The sequence below is a fragment of the Charadrius vociferus genome, unplaced genomic scaffold (assembly GCF_000708025.1).
Source record: "Charadrius vociferus isolate BGI_N301 unplaced genomic scaffold, ASM70802v2 scaffold78, whole genome shotgun sequence".
In the NCBI taxonomy this organism is placed as follows: domain Eukaryota; kingdom Metazoa; phylum Chordata; class Aves; order Charadriiformes; family Charadriidae; genus Charadrius; species Charadrius vociferus.
Genome location: NW_009649927.1, coordinates 1,992,675 through 2,012,053, shown reverse-complemented (window position 1 = coordinate 2,012,053; position 19,379 = coordinate 1,992,675). Strand labels below are relative to the sequence as shown.

The 19,379-nt window shown below is 39.8% G+C and overlaps 1 protein-coding gene across 1 annotated transcript in view; it reads left to right on the top strand.

Moving 5' to 3' along the window:
- PCNXL2 (pecanex-like 2 (Drosophila)) overlaps positions 1 to 19,379 on the top strand; it is a 155,112-nt gene that overhangs the window by 13,247 nt on the left and 122,486 nt on the right. The window contains exons 6-8 of the mRNA XM_009891164.1: positions 5,151 to 5,298; positions 5,467 to 5,612; positions 7,330 to 7,423. Of these exons, the coding sequence (XP_009889466.1) occupies positions 5,151 to 5,298; positions 5,467 to 5,612; positions 7,330 to 7,423 (388 nt within the window). The remainder of the gene's footprint in view (positions 1 to 5,150; positions 5,299 to 5,466; positions 5,613 to 7,329; positions 7,424 to 19,379) is intronic.

The window sequence follows — 19,379 nt, the reverse complement described above, 5'->3', positions numbered from 1 at the left end:
ATACAGGACATAAAAAAAATCTGTCTCTAAGGGCTGTTCTGTTGCCACCCCATCTCCTTCAGATTGTGAGAAAGTACCACTGGACACTGTTGCTAAAAATGACTTTCAGGCCAGTGTCCTTTCAGTTTTGAATCAAACTTGTACCGCCCACGTAATGAAAGCCTGTTGAAGGGAAACTGCAAATTTTCTTCAGTCTTTGAGATACATAAGGAAAGTCGGGTTTGTTGGGTTGTGTTGGGTTACTCTGACATGCCTGGAGCTTAGGAAGGGCAGATCTGTATCAGACTTATGCAGGGCAAAGGCTCATGTGTGTTCCCTGTGGCACAGCTGACTTGTAATCTAGGACAGGTAATGTTATCACCCAGGGAGAAAAGCCCGCCTTGGGAGCGGTGAGGACTGGCGTGGGAGAACATAAACCAGGACTGCCTGGCCTGAATTTGGATGTTTTGCAGCCTCTTTTTAGAAAAGGTACTCATCATTCTGGGCAGTGCACAAACCACAACCTTGAGTGAGTTCTGGATCCCAAGCAATTACCCTTCTCCTATAAAAAAACTAAAACATACTACTGTGGATATTTTTAGGCTCCTCAGGTTTTTTTCCTCTGCTTGTGAGAAAGAGGGCTGTTGCCTGCCATATAGTCATGGGGAAGAGGGATCTTGTGCATTGAGTCACCAGCCCAAATGACAGCCGTGGCGGGAGGTGATGGCAGGGAACTTTGGCAGGCAGGTAGCACCTAGGACACAAAGCCCTGCCAGGTGCTCACTCTTCTTGCAGAGCAGCTGTGTGCTGTCCCTGACTCATGCCAGAGAGGGACAATGTGGTGTTTGATGCCCTTCTCTGGATGGGGAGCAACTGGCCTGCAGAACTCATTCCTCTAAATCTGATATTTGATATGTAAGGCTTGATGGGTTAAGATTTTAAAATTTCAGTCTTTCAATCAAAGAGGTAATAGTATGTTTGACCTGTAAAGAAACTATGAGGTTATTTCAGAGGTCTCTATTCTGATATAATTGATAGGCATAAAGATGAGACTATTTACTTGAGACTTCAGAAACCTTGATTTCTTTCCCGGTTCTGCTACTGACCTAGGAGATTGTTTTAAATGAGTAAATTCTGTGCTTAAGTCTTCCTGTTCTGCAATAGGTACAGTGAGTATCACTAATTTTTAATGTCGCATCAGGATTAATGTGGTAATCCTGATTAATGGATAATCCTATATGCTTCTTAAGTTCCCCTGTTGAACTTTTATAGCAATTCTTGGACTGTGTCAGGTTCCCTGGGCGCTCCTGTTGTTTGGTTGGTGACCGGCTTTAATGTCAGAAATTTTAGTGTATTTGTGGCATAACAGTCAAATCTGGGTTGTGAGAATAAAGTACGTAAGATAGATGTTTCTGCTAAAGCAGCCCGTGAAGAAAGGGTTGGGAATGTCCTTAGAACGTATTCTCCAGGGATATGAATAGGATACTTCACAACTCATAGAGCTTTTGTTTCATGCTGGTACTAACATGAGCATAGAGGGATTTAAAGTCAATTCTCTCTGCAGCCAAATGGGCAACAAATATATTTTAAAGTGAAACTTTCTATTTTGGAGCATAGTGTTGTGGAAGGAAGTAGATTCTGTAGCAGAACAATTAATGAGCAGAAGAGACTCAGGCTTAATTCTGTTTGACCAGATTTCAAACCAGATGGCAATTGAAACTATGACAACAGTGGCATTTTAACTTAAAGGACTGAGCTGTGGAGACTGGGATAGGGATATACAAGTAAAAGATGAGGAAAAACATCTGGGAGACTCTGGAGAGAGGGCACAAAATAGCAAAAATCTTTTGGAGAAAAGTTACAGAGCAATACAACTTCATTCTGATTACCTAAGAATAAGGCAACTTTAAAGTTGATATACACTGACAGTTGGTTATCATGATTACTATATGTACAAAGGCTGCTTCATTTCAACTGTAAAACTGTTTTCAGCCTCCTCCCAGCGTGGACTTTGGTCTTGTCTGCAAAGATGATTTGGGATAGCTAAAATCTGTCCCACAAATGAAGAAGTTACATGGCAAAGAAAATTTTGGTAGCGTAACTGCATTTAAATTACAAACTCATTTGTCAGTGTTGGGATGTTATATTTTTAAGTAAAATTGCTATACTGTTACAACTGTTCAGTGCAAACAAAAATGTTTACAGGATGTATCTTATACCCCTATGGGACATATAAGAAATGTTTATCTTGGTAAGGATTTTACCAGGATAACTAAAGGATGTATCTTGTGCTCAACAAAAATACAAAAATGGTGTACAGAGCAAAACTGGGTTGTTTGTGCAAGATTCTTCTGAATCGCCCTTCCCCAAGCCTGACTTAGCCACAAATCCTGATAGTTATGCCTCACATATGAGTCATGTGGGATATAATTTCCAGATAAACTATGAAGTTACTTGCAGAGCCTGGGTCTGAGCTTGGGGCTTCTGTGCATGCTGGAGATGTGTGGAACAGTGACTCGGGGTAAATGTCTGTGGGAGGAGGCCACAGGGAAGGTGCAGGTACACTGCCATGTTGTGCTTTTTTTACTTTTCTCTTGCTCTTGGAGAGGGTTTTTCCTAGGAACTTGAACTTTGCCAGCACAATTTGCATGCAAGGAGCGTTTGGTGACGTAAAGCCGATTGCGTACCCTGGCAGAACACTCCCAGTCTAGACACCTCTATCTCCATTTAAATACTGAAGGTGTAAGTCACTTGGAAGAAAATGAATAATAATCATGAAAACCAGTCACAAACCCATCATAGCCCACCTTTCCAGTGCTGGAAGTACTTATTAGCATGTTGTTGTCTGATTGGTGTATAAAGCCTGTAAGAAGCAGTACATTTATGTTTTTATTATTATGACTGTTTACCACTGCAGGGGAAAAGAAGTCTGCAAGGCTTGTGGTTTGGAATGGAAAAGAGGGAGGCATTTTCTAAAACCACTAGATAATCAAATTAAAAAATCTTTTTAATTGTTCCAGCCCTAGAGCTAGTTTTGGGCAATATGGGACCAATTACATTATTAAAACCACAGTTTCTGATCTCTATCAATTACTCTTACCGTTTGAACAGCCCAAGCCTTTAGGAAGGTGATTTCGATTAGGTGTTTGTGGTCCATCACCTCCCTCAGGTACAGTTACATCATTAAGGGGATGCTTCAGTAATGGTACAGTTAAATAAGGTGCAGTTTCTGCTTAAAATGGAGTTTAAATTAGGAAAGGAAAAAAGTGTTGTCCACTCCCCTCCCTCCCCAAATAGAATAAAGTAGGTCTGCAAGACCTATTGAATTTTGTCTCCACGCACAACAGATAGAAAAGATTTCCCTAAACCAAACTTACGGTCATTGTATTTATTGCACAAGAAGTCAGGATCCTTGGTTGGTGTGTGCTACAGAAAGAGAGCAGGAGACTCAGAACACTGGCAGTGTTGTAGTGAAATCCTTCTCTTCTTTTATTCCTCCTGGTGGAAGCTGAAGAAACACTGCTGTTCCAAGCAGCAGTTAGTTACATGGTGTCTTCCTCTCTACTGCCTGTTCCCTCTTGCTTCTGGTACCCTGGCTGGTGGGTGTTATGGGGCCCCAGTGAGCCTTGTCAGGCTTGGTGCTGCTCATTGTGCTTCACAGTAAGGGCTGAGACCTGCTGGGACAAGATGTGGGAGTACAATTAAAGTTGCTCTTACTCTTTTGGAGCCCACCCTCCAAATAAGCGTGAATTTGTCTGCAGTGAAAAGTGGTTATGTGCGAGTGTCTGAGGCTTTAGGGTATTAGAGGGGTGTGTCCTGTGAATTGAAACTGGTGTAGAGATATCTTAACTCCTGAAGGTAGGCTGGTTTGTAGAGCTAATGTGTTATTAGATCAGCTGATATGGTTGGAGGAAAACAAGACAGATGATCTGAAAGGCCTGCATATTCCAAAGCTTGTTTGCTTTATTCAATTAATTTCAGTTGGCCTAATAAAAGATATGATGTCTTTCCAAGCCTTGAATCTGTTTTATCCTTAGACCATCTTAGCTATGACACCACTATTTCTTGACTGGTGACTCTTGCAGGTTAGGATGGTAATTGTACTGGTAGGGAATATGGTTTAAGAAATGGAATTTTTCATGGGGGAAATTTCTGTGGTTTTTTCTTGATGATTAAATTTCTAAGGCATTTAAACAGCAGGTGTTGCAAGAAGTCTGGGTACATTTCAGTACACCTTGCTTAGTGCAAGAAGCTACAGGACTGACTGAGGCATCTTCAACAAGCACCACAAAAAACATTTTTTTTTTTCTTCGTTTAAAGCATTTAATAGTGTGACAGCACCTGGTGGTGATGAAATCACTGTCTTAGTTCACTTCAAAATCCTAACGTTTTTTTTTTCAGTCAAAGCACAGTTGCAAAATGTTTCACTATTCAACATGAATATTAGTAACTAGAAGAGGCTATTGCTTGAAAGGTGTACACATATATAAGTAAATGACATACATGTGTAGAGAGGTAATATAAATATAATTGGTATTCAAATTTGTATTCAAAGTAGTAGAAATTGGACACGTCCATCACATATATTTTAAAATCTATAGCTCTGTATTTTCCAAGCATAGGAAAATCTACTGTGAAACTGTTTAGCCAGTTTGTCCTTTGTCCTGCATCAGGTGTGTGGCCGGTGGGGAAGAGGGATTAGGCAGCTACCTGCTTTCTCATCCAAGAGCTCTATTTCCTTTGAAGGTGCTGCTTTGCCTTTTGTAAAAGGGGAACGGGCCAGTGCTTCTGCTTTTCCACTGCCAGTATACACAGCTTGGGAACAAATTACAGCCCCCAGGGAAGCAGCCTCTTACCATTCTAGGTTTGGGACAGATTGCTTCCCTATGAAACAATGGGAGAAGCAAAGCAGAAATTCTCCCTCGTTTGTCCTTTGCTTAATGCAGCCTGTTCTTCAAACAGCCCAGTCACGCAGCCTCATCCAGAGTACCTCCTCATCCAGATACCCGTGATTGTATTGTTTTAAGTAATTTTAGTGTTTTCCATAAAATTAGTAATTACTGCAGTGTTTTAGCTTTTCTTTTTTAGATGCTCTTGTTCGGTAGTTAATGAACGAAACTCTTGACAATCGTCTGTGGAGAGTGGCTCCACTTCACTGCCCTGTTTTCCAGATAGCCAGACGACGGAGAGAAAAGAAGAAATGGTGGGAACAGAAAAGCACTGTGAGCAACTTCCTAAACAGGAAAGATCAGATGTACAAAGCCAAGATCGTGCTAGTACTAGTCCGGTGCTACCAGAGTCTGCCAAATTTGCAGCACTGTAAGGCCAGTTTACTTTACAATTTTGTACTTCAAAGATATGATGTAAGCTGTTTTGTTTCACTGAGTAGAAATGACATAAACTTTTAATTAACCTCTCTTTCTTTTTGTTTTATTGAGAACAAGAAAAAAGTTCCTCATAGTAGTTTTGAAACATTTTTGTGTCAAGTTACCAGGGCAACAGGCAAAGGCAGATAATCTACCGGGTAACTTCTCAGCAAGACAGTTCTGTCTTGCAAGTAATAAGCGGACCTGAGGCCTCTGTGCAAGATGAACTATCCGTGGATGCAATGCACGTGTTCATAGATGAAAACGGTGAGTTTCTGTAGTTGAAATAATTACAATGTGTGAGGAAATTTCTAAAGAAACTTTTGATGGCCTGGAAGGATATTTCTTTTGTCTCTTACCGATTAGATGTTTTTCCGTGTGCATGAAAGAAAACGGCTTAGTAATATAAAGTCAGATCAACAGTAACTAGAGTTTTCAAAATCCACCAGTGACCATCACAGACCTGAGGCTTTCACAGTTCATGAAGTTTATCTTCCAAACATCATCCTTAAAAGATGCTGGCTAGGCCGGAAGAAAACTACTGTCTTAGCAGAAGAACCCCTGGCACTTTCTGTCTGGTGAGGGGTTTTGCAGTGACCTGCCTGGGCAAAATGTTCCTCTTTTTTACTATTTTGTTCTTTAGCTGGCTCAGATGGAACTCTCATAATGTGGTGGTTGCTGTTGTTGGGAGTTGTGGTCTGCTACCTCTTTCAAGAGAATTAACAAGTGACCTAGTGTTGCCCCATACCTGTGCTTGGTGTGCTGCTGCTCTGCAGCTATTCCTCGAGGAGGAAGCTGTAATATCATAGAATAGTTTAGGTTGGAAGGGACCTTGAAGATCATCTAGTTCCACCCTGCCTGCCATGGGCAGGGACACCTCCCACTAGACCAGGTTGCTCAAAGCCCCATCCAGCCTGGCCTTGAACCCCTCCAGAGAGGGAGCTTCCACAACTTCCCTGGGCAACCTGTTCCAGAGCCTCACCACCCTCAGAGTGAAACATTTCTTCTTATTATCTAATCTAAATCTTCCTTCTTCTAGTTTAAAGCCATTCCCCCTCATCCTATCACTACGTACCCTTGTATAAAGTCCTTCCCCAGCTCTCCTGTAGACCCCCTTTAGGTACTGGAAAGCTGCTATAAGGTCTCCCTGGATCCTTCTCTTCTCCAGGCTGATCTCAGCCTGTCTTCATAAGAGAGGTGCTCCAGCCCTCTGATCATCCCTCCTCTGGATCCTGCTTCAACAGGTCCATGGCTTTCTTATGTTGCGGGCTCTAGAGCTGGATGCAGTACTCCAGGTGGGGTCTCAATATACGTGGTGGTGGTTTATTTGAACTCCATGTAGTGTCCTGTGAGGTACTGGCCCATGCCTCTGAAAGGCAGCTGTCCCAAAAGCTGTGTTTCCCTTAAAGCTACATTAAAAACCAGCGTGGAATGAGTGCTTGTGGTAGCTGGGTTCGTGACCACAGAGATGCTTTGGTTTTCTGCCAGTTCCTCCTGGCCCTGCTTGCAGCCCCTGGTGTGCTGTGGTGCTAAAAGCAGCAGCTGCCAGTCAGGCAGATGGCATGGTCTGGGTCAATGAGCAGCAACCCTTCACTTTCTGCTACTTGTGCAAGGAGGGAGTAGCAATGGCTACACTTTTAGCTGATTTTTTTCCCTGCTTTGTACCTCCTGATCTCAATTTTGTGACCTGAAAGAAAAAAATCTGATGATTTCACATTTTACAGTGAACTTACATTGATAAGATGGGCTTTGCATTTACTTTACATACCTTTTGAATTTTCACTGTAGCTTCTGTGGTTTGATTTATCTCAGGTTTTCAGTTGTTCAAATGTTAATTTGCTTTTTGAAGTCTAAAGTAAGCCTGCTGCATGGACTGAAAACTATACTTACAAATGTGCCTGACCTAAAAAGTATTTCTTTATAAACTTTGTGAAACAAATGATCATATCTCTGAACTGATTTTTTTCCTCTGTATTTTCTAAAGGGGAAATTCGATCCTGTTATTTAAAGGCTGGCTGTCAAAAGGAAGGAAATTTTCGACATCAGCTATCAAATTGTGATTGTATTTCAAATGCCCAGTAAGTAAGCCCTTATTTTTAGAAATGTTAAAAGTTTTCATTGCTAGAAGCTATGCAACTGACTGTAGCTGTGAAAGATGCATATGAAGAGAAGTACTGGAGAATAAATATGCTAAACTGTTCTAGAGATGTCACATGTTCTGTGCTAAAATAGTGACTGCTTTGTAAGAATATTGATAAGGAAAAGTGAAAAAGAAAACCAGAACTAGCCAGCGTGCTTTCATGAAATTAAGGGAATAGCCAAAGTGTGGTGATTGTAAATAAAACAAAGTAAGTGGGACCAGCAAGGGTTACCAGCTGTTCTCTCAACCTTGGCTTGCTTGCTCCCCATGCCTGTTGGGTCCTTTGTAGATTTTTAGTGCTGTGTCAGTATCGGGTAGTGACACTGCTTCCTGTGGATTCTAACTGCAAGCTTTTCACCTTGCATAAAATCTCTAACAATAGTTTGCCCCTCTGAAAAGGTATCTGAGCAATTTTGTCTATTTTCAAAGGTATTTTTTTGAGTGATCTACATAAATCACATATTCATTACTGTGGTTTCTACACTCTATGTGATCTGTTGTTTGCATATGGGTAAAAAGAATTTTAATTATTCATAAGTATTTTTATTAAATAATTTTGTGTTGTTCATACTGTTATACGGCATTTGGAAAAGTCGAGTGGGAGGTGAAAAGGGTCATTGTTTGTTAGTAGTAAATATTGTTCTTCAAGTGTTTGGCTTTCAGTGGAGACTCTTGAAAAGCTTGGGACCATGTTAAGAACAGTGTTAGCATTTTGGATAGAATGCTATTATGAGACACGTGAGAATAATGCTTTTAATAATCAGTGGGTGAAGATTAAAAGCAAAAAATAATTTGAGGTCATCTACAGTAGAAATGTTCTGTCTGTCTTTGGCAAAAAAAAAAACCCTAAACAACCTGTTAGTGTTCAGTTTTGACCTTAAAATCAAACATTTTACTTTGGGGCTATTTAACTCTTGCAACCCTCTTTGTTTCACCTTGCACGGAATATTCCCCTCCGTCCCTGTCATACAATTGTGAACTTGAATCTGTCCTAAATTCAGAAATAGTTTACTGTCCCCTGACACTTATCAGTTAATCTGTTTTTTATCAAAAGAAGAACTATCTTCCTTCTTGTATAAGAAATCCTTCTGAACCTGTTTTTGCTAGTTTGCTAGATGCTTATGTGACATCTCAGTACTATGTTAAGTACTGTTTTTTAGTTTGTGGTTTGCAGAGCTCTAGGGATATGAATTATTTTTAAGGAGTCTGCTAAACACTGTCAACAAAAGCAAGTTCAGATATTCTTTGCAGCCATTTACACACATTTAATTTCTAAAGATCTGCACCTTTGCTGGAAATCTCAGAATACAGTGGCAGTTCAGGCTGGGGAACAGAACAAGGCAGCAAATACAAGTGGGTTCCCAGGACTGTTTCTGTATGGGAGTCAATGGGAAGACAGAACACAAGAGCCTTTCCAAGAACAGAGCAGCGTGAAGGAAAGTACAAAGCAGAAGTTCCCATGAAAACCAAGGAAAGAGGACAAGGAAGCATGAAGCATGCCCAAGTTGGTTTTTGCAAGGGCAGTTTACAATATGATTAGGTCAGAGAGATCGATGAGAGCTGTTTGTTCAATGGGCAGTTCCTACCATCTGTGCATAGATTGAAGGGTAGCACGGGAAGGAAGGGGCTTTTGTTTTTTCTTCAGGTGTTTGTCATCAAGTAATTTTGTATTTAGACAATATGGAACACTTACAGCCTATAGAAAAGAGAGGCAAATCTTTAAAGACAGTTTAGGAATGAGGTATCTTTCCTTCCCACTTTCCCCTCTCCCTACCTGCAGGCATACACATCACTTATGTCAGGTTAGTTTCTTATCCATGGTTAAAGATCAGCAAAATAATCACAGTTATTAACTAAGGATCTTTTTATTACTTAAGAAAAAGGCAAATGGAATAAAATGAAGCACAAGGTGTAATCAGTGATCGTTTCAGTTACAGTCTCTTCTGTCTGTGGAGAGTTCGTGACAGAAATTATTTCCTTGAGCATGGGCCCTCCTCTGGTGGAGGTGTCCATTGTGCGAGTAGTCCATAGTGACAGGAGATGCTGCTGTTATGAAAGGACATCAGAGAAGAGACATGCAAAGCACCTCGGAGATGTCCTTAGCTCATCTCCCAGCCCATCAGAAAGTTAACAAAGGAGAAGACAACAACTCTGACAGTACTTCTTCATGGGTACTTGACATGGTGCAGAAACAATAGGTGTCTGAATTCATTAATGAGCTATCCAAATTAGATTTTATGAGGTCAAAGGATGCAGGAGAAAATTAATGCCTGGATATATGAGGTGGCATCCTCCTTGAATAGGAGGGATTGGGGAGCCCAGATTTCAGAATCTACAGTAAGCTTATGGAGAACAATTGATAGGTCTGCAGTAGATGTGTATAAGCTCTTAAAACACTTTTCACCAATCGTGCTTGTTTTTATAGTATTAAGATTAAGCTGCTCCTAAAGAGAAAATGTCAAACTGAGTTGAGCCAGTGGAGTATCTATGTGGATGTGTATAGACTGTGGCCTGATGTGCTCCTCTGCAAGGAGGAGAATTGGCCCAGGCCAGGTGATGGCAAGAGCCCTCTTGCTTTGGGGGTGCTGTTGGGAGAAGCAGCAGGTCGGAGGTGTTGGCATGCTTGGAGCTGTGGCACTTCTGGGTAAGGCTGCAGCTGGTGAAGGAGGAAGAAATTTGGATTGGGGAGGGTATGAACTCTGGCTGGTTTGTCACAAATAATGTCTTAAGAATTGGCCATATGTAAATAACTTCTAAGTTATGGAAAACTGGAGAAGGTATTTAAATAGAAGCTATTAAACAAAGCCTTGAGGCAGATTAACTAATGTTTAAGGATCTTAAATTCAAATTACAACTTGGTATTTCTGTCAATTGAGTCCTACTATTGTCTGCTCCAGTAGTGAAATCTTAACTGGTCTGACATTTCACAACAGTTTATTAACATTAACATAGTATTTCTATGGCCTGCAAACATTTTATCTTATTTTCTTGGCATGGCTTCTGAAATCCATTTCTCTCAAATAATGCAAAGTCTTAACAATGCCGCTCTGTCACAGAAGTGATGCCGTGTTATGTTTTTTTGTTTGTCGCTTTTGCATGCTTCTTGCACTTCCTTTGCTTGTAAAGAGCTAGGTGGATGACCTGAGACAATAAAAATGGATTAAAATGTGCCAGAGACGGCAGATGTCCAAGTTTGAAGGAGTCTGTGCTTCAGTCTTCAGAGGTTCTTTGACATTGGAAGCAATACTGTTTGAGGCAATTGACTGGATTCAAATATCAGCAATTGTCACCTCTTTTTGGCTCTGCAATGTTGTGAGATGATCTTTGGAATATTCTCCAGTTTATCAATGTTAATATATATCCCACCAGATCGTAATTTTTCTTCTTTCTTATTTTTGGTGGTTTTTAGTTTTATTGTTTGTATTTTCAACTATAGTAGTTGGCCTAATGAAAGAGATTACTTCTACCTACAATCCTTGTCCTGGAAATTTTCAGAGCTTCTTAAATATAGCATAGACAGTCTCTTATTAACAATTTCTAAAATTATCCCTTAATTCTGACAAAGGTTACTGAGAATTAGAGTTGTTTCAAACTGTCTCCATATTTGTGTCTCACCAAATTGTCTCTCACCGGTCCAGCAGTCCAGCTTCTAAAATATTTAAAAACTTAAGTTAGCCAAGTTAAATTTAAAGGAGGGTTTTATGTTGTAATGGTCACCCCAAAAAAATTCCTTTTCCATCTTTACCCTCACTTTGGCAAGTGATTCTTGTTACTGAGTTTGCAAAGTTATTTAAACATTGTCAGGTAGCTAATCAATTCCCCAATTATGGTCCACGTAATTACCCTGACCCCGCTTTTGTCTGTTACCTTGCCAGCAACACCTCTTGCCAGCAGTCCCTGTGGAACGGGTTCCCTGCTGAGCTAATTGCCTCCAAATTTGATGCTCCCATTACCTTGCCAACTTCACCTCTAGCCATAAATTGGTTTGTGACAGGCTTTGACAAGACAAAGTGTAAACTGTATTCTCAGCTGATGGATTATGTTAGACACTACTTACAGAAGGACCATTATTGAATCTGTTTTGGAGTAAGAAGTTGGAAATAGCTTTCTCATCCTGAACCCCATTTTTTCTGCCTCATTGCATTAAGTTTTTTTAGCAGCCTTTGTTTCTCTTACAGTGAATGCTTAATGTTTCTATGCTGTGTGGTTTTGGTATGTGCTTGGCTTCTGGGAAGGCAGATAAGGATGAGGAAGTCCACATTTGTGTAAAACAGGTGCCTCGTATAAGTATGAACTGCCGTTTTGCATGGTTAGTTGGACTTCTCATCAAATGGTCACTAGGTTTAACATCATACCTGTATAGAACAGTTGCAATTTCAAGTTAAAATTCTTCCCATTAGATTGGCGGTACAAAGTAAACCCCACAGTCATTAACAGTAACACATCCTTAAAAATATGAGGTGAAGGAATGTACAAGCTAAAGCATTGTTAGAGGTATATAGCTGTTTTCTGGGGTCAGGAGAAGCAAGTTGGAGTTAATAAATGTCTTACAAATAAGGACCTGTCACTGACACACCTTTTCTGTCTGACACTCTGTGACAGAAAGCAGACATTTCCCAGGAATGTCTTTAATTAGCTTGAACGTCTTGTAATTAAATAACTGAGTCAGTTTTGATAAGCAGTCGAAAAGATAAATGTGAGCTATCGTGTTATCTAGGCATTACATGTAAAGTGGCTCATAAATATCAACCCCTAAAATTACAGCAATGGTAATAATAGGATTAATGATTTTTGCATAATTTGCATGATCCACCCCCAGTAGAGAGTCTAATAGGGCTATGAGTTATAGATCAATGCTCATATATAAATTTAACAGTAATCATATAGTCTGTCCATACTTCTTGTACCAGGCTAATACATTTTTAAACATTTAACTACTTTTCTAAATGTGCTTTCTCTGCACACTGGGGCTTTTGTTTAGAAGGTTAGACAACTTCAGTGCATTTGTATGTACATATTGAAGAAAAATGTGTCAGTATTTGATATCTCTCAGTAATGTAGCTTTCCTCAATATGTGTTTGAAATACTGCCCTGTCTTTCTAAATGACTTGAATATAAGGGGTGGATCTATAGGCGTGTTACCCTTCCTGCTTTCACATCTATCGAACTGGAAGAGGGCAGGTTTAGGTTAAACATTAGGAAGACATTTTTTACTTTGAGGGTGGTAAGGCACTGGCACAGGTTGCCCAGAGAGGTTGTTGAGGCCCCATCCCTGGAGGTGTTCAAGGCCAGGCTGGACGTGGCCTTGGGCAGCCTGGTCTAGTGGGAGGTGTCCCTGCCCTTGGCAGGGGCGTTGGAACTCGATGATCTTCAAGGTCCTTTCCAACCTAAACCATTCTATGATTCTATGAAAAATTCTGTTCAACTAATGTAAACTGTTGTAGTTTCTTTTCCCAAGTATCAAGTACTAAAATATCGCCTGAAGGTATAGCTTGCAGAATTTGAATATTTGATCCCTCTCTTCAATGATAAGTGAGGCAGTCACTTTATAACTGATAGAGCTCAGACCCCATCCACTCCGTATCTTCTTCCTTCACTTATACTGCAAAAGACAGAAAAAGTAAGCTTACAATAAACTTGAGGGCACTGATATAACACACTTTACTATTTTGATAGTTTCTATGTAATTTTGCTCCTAGCAGAAATGTATTCCAAATTCTTACTGTGTGTAAAATTGTATTGTTAGTAATGAAAAGGAGTAGTGTTTGGAGAAACCTTGAACACAGCATCCAATATCAAAGTATAATACTGTTAGGTATAAAGTCGTTAAATAACTGGCTGTATTCAGATGATAATCCTTGAAATGCTCTAATGATTACACATTCAGATTATTTGTTCTTTGTGTTTTGCTGCTTCAAATAATTTTGCAAATATTTCTAATCAGGAATGAACGATCCAAGACTTTCACGGTGCTGCCTGGAGCAGTTCACAGGCATGATAGCATGATGGCACTGTGAAACCGAGATGTTTTCCTCCCTAAATTTTACTGATGATCTACCACCATGATTTTTATTTCAGCATAGCATTTTGCCAGCTAATGTGAACAAATGTAGTTTCAAGAAGGGCTGGATTTATTTCCAAAAAATAGTTTGCATTTTTCCCATGCTGTTGTGCTCAGGCATATTGCAATCCATCTCTGACACGGTCCTCGGTCTTCAGATCTGAGCTGAGAACAGATCATCAAACATCCCTCAAGAGCATGCCAGTGTATGGTCATGCTAGATACTCAATAGTATTTATGGATGTTTGAGCACTTTTCTCTGCATCCTTGCATTTGTTTCCGTTTAAAGCACAAAGCTTGCTTTGGTGTGTGTGCAGACGTGTATGTGCTATGGTTAACTACACTTCAAAAAACACAGAAGGTGGTCCACACACAAAATTCTGAAGTGCATGTATCCATACCAACCCATGCATGTTCTCTGTGTTAGCTGAAAAGCTGAGATGTGTATAGCTTCAAGGAAAAATAGGGGTTTGGGGAAAGTTTTTTCTTAAGGAGAAAAAAAGCTAAGGGCTACTTTTTGAGGATAGGCCAATTCTGTCTCTCAAATCAAGTATTAGATTTTCCAAAGCCAACTGGAGTTGTGCCCACACAAGCTGTGGAAGCATTTTGCCATTTAGACTTCTTTCAAGAAATTCTCTGGGTTTTAGAGAATGCAATTTATAGGAGTACTTTGTGTATTCTTGAGTCCATTTCCTTCTCTCCTGTGTTAAACTCCCGAGAAGAGAGACTCCCATTTCTGTTCAAGATGCACATTATACACATGCACTGACTTTTAAAGGGATAGAGTTGGTGTCTGTTCAGAACAATCCAAGTTTTTACCGACAGTGATTCAACTTTGTGATGCAAAAGTATTTGATTCATTTAAATGCATATCTAGGTTTAAGTGCTGAACCTCTTGTTGCAGTTTATTATGTCATGTGCCTGGCAACAGTCAGCAGTAGCCATAAATTGCATCAGGAGGCTGCTCTGCTGCATATGTGTAACAGAAGCTGGAGTTTAAAATAAATATGTAAGATAGGCCACAGAAATGGATGTATGGCATGCGGCTGAAATATTTGAGAACTGGAGCAGAAGGAATGATTGCCCAGCCCTGAGAAAAAAACCCATCTTTCTATCTTAGCTGTAGATTTTCCTTCCTGTCTAAGTGACACTTCGGCTTTCACTTGAAATTGGTTGTATATACACACACCTAACTTGCTGTATACCTTTTAAAAGAATAATTATTCTAGTGTGAGCCTTCTCCTGCTTTCTTGGTAATGTATCTTTTTAAATTTATGTAAATAATTATTAAAATAATATAATTTTATGCATGTATATATTTTTTTTATTTATGTTTTATTATTACATGTGGTTCATCCATACCAGTACAATTCATGCATTCCTATGGCACTTCGCACCTTCTGTCTGAGCAATTGGTCCTCCAGACTCCTAACATTTTTGGATGAGGCTGTGACACTAAAACCAGGCTTCTAAGAAGCTATATTAAATTCTGAAATGCTTCACAGTACAACAGTAAGGCCTTTTTAACAATAGGTAAAAAAGAAGTCGTTGCAGCAAAATAGTGACTAACAAGTAGTAAGAAAATAATTCAAGTGATGTGCCAGTATAGCTGCAGACTGCTAGTGTTTCTGGTCCTGGGCAAAAGAGAGAACTTCAAATCTATGAGTTAATTTTTTTGATTTACGTTCACAGCCCTAAATAAGCTGCTTGAGTGCATTATACTATATGAAAGTATCTATCTGAATGCCTTAGTGGTACTGTATGTCTCCTGTATAAATCCGTTAATACTTTAGTATGTTCACTGCTGGAAAATTCCCTGAATCTTTGAGATTTATTCCTCATAGGAGAATGTAGACTTATAAGTAGATACTTTCTTTTAATTTATTTTTAGTGTTCCAAAATGTCATTTTAGAAGGACAAAATACTGTATCACTAAAGCATCTTCATATTTCTCAGCAAGTGACCAAAATAACAAAGATCACCCAGTGCTCCAGTAATAGGCTGCTGACTCTTAAAGATTTCTTAAAGCTGCTTGGCAGGTTGTGCAGTTCTGCAGCTAAGCACATTTTGAAATGGATGCGACAAATATTATATAGTTCCTTTTGGGATTCAGTGATTTCAGATGAGCTGGTCACCTGGGTAGTGCTGCTTGAACACATAAATGAGCGTGGTGTGTGCATGCGCATGCTGAAAATGGTAATGTTTGAATTATAATAAAGCCATTGTTTTTTTTCTGAACAAAACTTGGTAGCATTTTCCTTTCTGCCTTCCTAGCTTGCTAGGGAGAGGAGAAAACCCTCGTGTTAGTTTAGCCAGTTAAAATAGTTTCCTGTATTGGTAAGGTTTTTTAGCCCCTCTTTTACTCTGAAGGGAAGTCAGTGTTTTCAACAGAATGAGATTCAGAGATTAGAGGGGGCAATGCTGCCACATGATGGCAGCAAAATCCTGCTCAGGACTCGGAGCTTCGGTAGTTCTTTAGCTTTTGGGACTGGTTTCTCTTCCCTCCCCCCGACCCTTTCATAAGGAGAGTTAAAACGTATGTTTTAAAAGACTGGAGATAATGGAACCGTGGGTGCTGTTAATGCATTAATTCCAGTAAAGCTGCATCTTCTCAAAATGCATCCTCTAGTTTATTAGCTAGTATATGCTGTTTGTTTTCAAAGTTAGTACATTTATCTTTGCTCTGAAATTTAATAGGCTTACAAATGATCAATTTAAATGCTTGTTACCACATGAAAAAAAATCTGAGTACAGAGAAGTTAAGGGTGTGCTGAGTGGAGCCCATTCTTAGAACATCTAAGTAAGAAGGTGTGTATAACTTGCTGCCTTCATACTGCCTGCAACACTGCTGCTAACGTGCTCTGCAGGGCTTTTCTGTCTGTAAGTAGTACCTGACTTAATAAACTTAATATGTACCACTGCTTATTTTGTAGTCCATTGCAAAACTTTAACAGTGATCTTATATCCTTTTCTGTCCGTTATGTCAGTAAATCAGTACATCCAGTTTTCCCATTCTGTAAACTGGGGTATTCTGCCTTGTTATTGTTAGAGGTGTTATCATTGCTAGTTAAAACAAATGCCAAAAATCCTCCCCAAATCCTGTTACATGAGCAGCAAAATGTGAACAACATTTAAGAGAGATTTCATCTTTAGCTTGAGTTCCCCTCAGCAGTAACCACTAAGGAACGTTAAAATATTCATTCTGAATTGATTGTATTCTTTATGAAGCTATTAATGTCTTAACGAAAAAGTGAAGATAGCCTCTCTTCATATTTTTTCTATGTTTTTTATGATTGTGTTTATCACATAATTATCCAGTCTTAATGCTGCTCTCACTTTTGCATATTTCAATTTTCTTCTCTACTTTAAGTTGCTTTTTAGTTTTTTAAGTCTCGCTATTTAGTAGTATAGTTGGGAACTGTAAATCCTCTGCTGCTTTAAAAGGCAATATTCACACATCGTGGATTTAATCTGAGTCCTGAACAGTGCAATACTGTGGTCAGATTAATGCTGGCAGCTTTGTAGTGGAGATCTAATGAGCGATGAGTGGAGACGTAGCAAGAGGCCTGTGTGATGAGGTGTAAAAGCCATTGGGACAGGAAATGGCAGGGAGGCCATTTTAGGTAGAAGGATCAAAGCTACTGAAGTGGTGGTAAGAAGACATCAGCAATGGCATTGAGTAACGGAGACACCACTGGGGAGTTATGGGCTGCTGTTGAGCCAGTATCTTCAACATTTTGTACCACAAACTGACCATTTTGAAAGGACAGAAAAGGGCATTTGGAGTTCCTGCTATGTCGTTAGCACCAGCTGGCTCTTGTACAATCGGGTTACTGGGGTTGCAGTTCAACAAGTACTTTGAATGCACCACAAACCAGTAGCTCGGAAGTGATTGCCGGTTGGATGCGCGGAAGGGGAGCTTCCCAACTCCGAACTTCACTTGGGCTTTTCTTCAAACATCACAGCCATAGCTACTTTGACTGCAGTGGTGTTTTAGTGAGTATTACAAATGTCTTTCGGCTATATTATTGTCACTGTGGATTTGTTAAAAACTCTTAAGCTTTGTAGCGACCCAGACAACTACCTGAAGCTGTCTAGTGGTTTTAGGCACATGAGGACCAAAAGGAAGGTGCTTTGTCAGTGTGACTGTTGTGATGTTGGTTACAAGGTTCCTTGTCCTTTCTCCTGTATGCAGGTTAAAATAAAATTTAGCCAAGCCCTGCAAAACTACTTTATTAACTGGGAATTCTTGGTAATTGTGTGGCGTGCCTGTGTAATGAGCTTACCTGGAGAGGTGTTCAGACTCGGGGCTCACTAATCCTTAGCAAAGGGGATGAGCTCGGCTGGGATGTATTTGAACAGCTTGGGCCAAATTGTCAGCAGTATAAGGCAACTGTCACAGAATAATCAGAGAGGGAGAAGGAAGATTTTTCCAGTGCTGTGTGGTTATACTACAACATTTTCAGTGTTGTATGATTGCTCAACTAGCTTATGTTTACTCAGTGTTCTTACAAAACTGAATTATGAGCCAGAAAAAAAAGTCCTGATTTTATAACCAATTATCAGTAGAGGGTGCTATGTATCTTTTGCATTTGATCTGCACAGGTTGTATGTTTATCAAAGATATTTTTAGTTGTTAATTTATTATTCAAAATTTCGTTCAATTATACCTTTGCTTACATTAGCAGTGCAGTTTACTGTAGTAGATCTTGATAACGTTAATTTGATTCTGCAAATGAATAGATTTTCTGTTTAGCAAGATTCCATGTTATACTGCGATCAGCTCTGTTGTAATGATTTTATGATTAGGCAGTGTTTGCTCTATTTATATATGGTAATAAATTTATGGAATCTAGTTTATAGGCTTACAAAAACACAAACACCACCATCACATTTCTTACTGGTATTTGCTGTCAGTGTGATAACGATGTCATCAGACAAGACATACAGCTTCTAAGTAGCTGTGCAAGCGATTCAGCATCAGGAGAGTAGCAAGTGAATGTCAGAAGGAGGTTGTGTGAAAAATAGGGATAAGGAGGAAAAAAACAGCAAACGTGAGCTGAGGGGAACAGAAAATGAGGAAAGGTTAAGAAGCGATAGAGAGAGATGAGGCTGATAAATAAAAGGGATAAGAGGCAGATGAAGGCCAGATGATGGCTGATTTTGGAATTGTTGCTTTGCTAGCTCTGCCTTCCCAATTTCTCTGCCCTAATTGCCTTTTCAGGTCTATGAAGTTTTCTACTTTTTCCCCACAGGCAGTGTCCCAGCTGCTTGCAGACTCTCCTGCCAGTTGCTGATAGGTGGAGCTATGATTTTTTTCTGTAAACAGAAAACAGACTATAGGCTCTCTTGGCTTTTCAGTTATCTTCAAGTCTGGTGGGAGATGATTTGATCTCTTAAGTTTATTCTTGGAAGAAGTCTGATGAGTAAAAGAATTCCGATTTCTGAGAACTGATAGAGCAGAGTACCAGGGGAATATCTTGGCCTATCTATCTGTCCTTCTGCCATTTCCATTCTTGGTAAACCATGGGATAAAAGACATGGTCCAATTCAGAAATACTCTTGACTCCACTTGGCTTTTGTAGAAAGACAGCTGAAGATGCAGAAAGTTTTATTGGAGATTAACGCTTCATTAGAAAGGCATGAGCAGCCACTGTTTTATTCCTCTGCTGTTTTGTTGGGTCACCTTTTGGGCAGGAATTCCCAGGGTAGTGTTCCTGCATACCTTGGGCTACATTTGTATTTTTCCTGTTGTGAACAGGGAGTCCCAGGGTTGTACCCACAATGACAAGGAACAGGACAGCTCAGCCTGAGGAAACAGACACACAAAAAT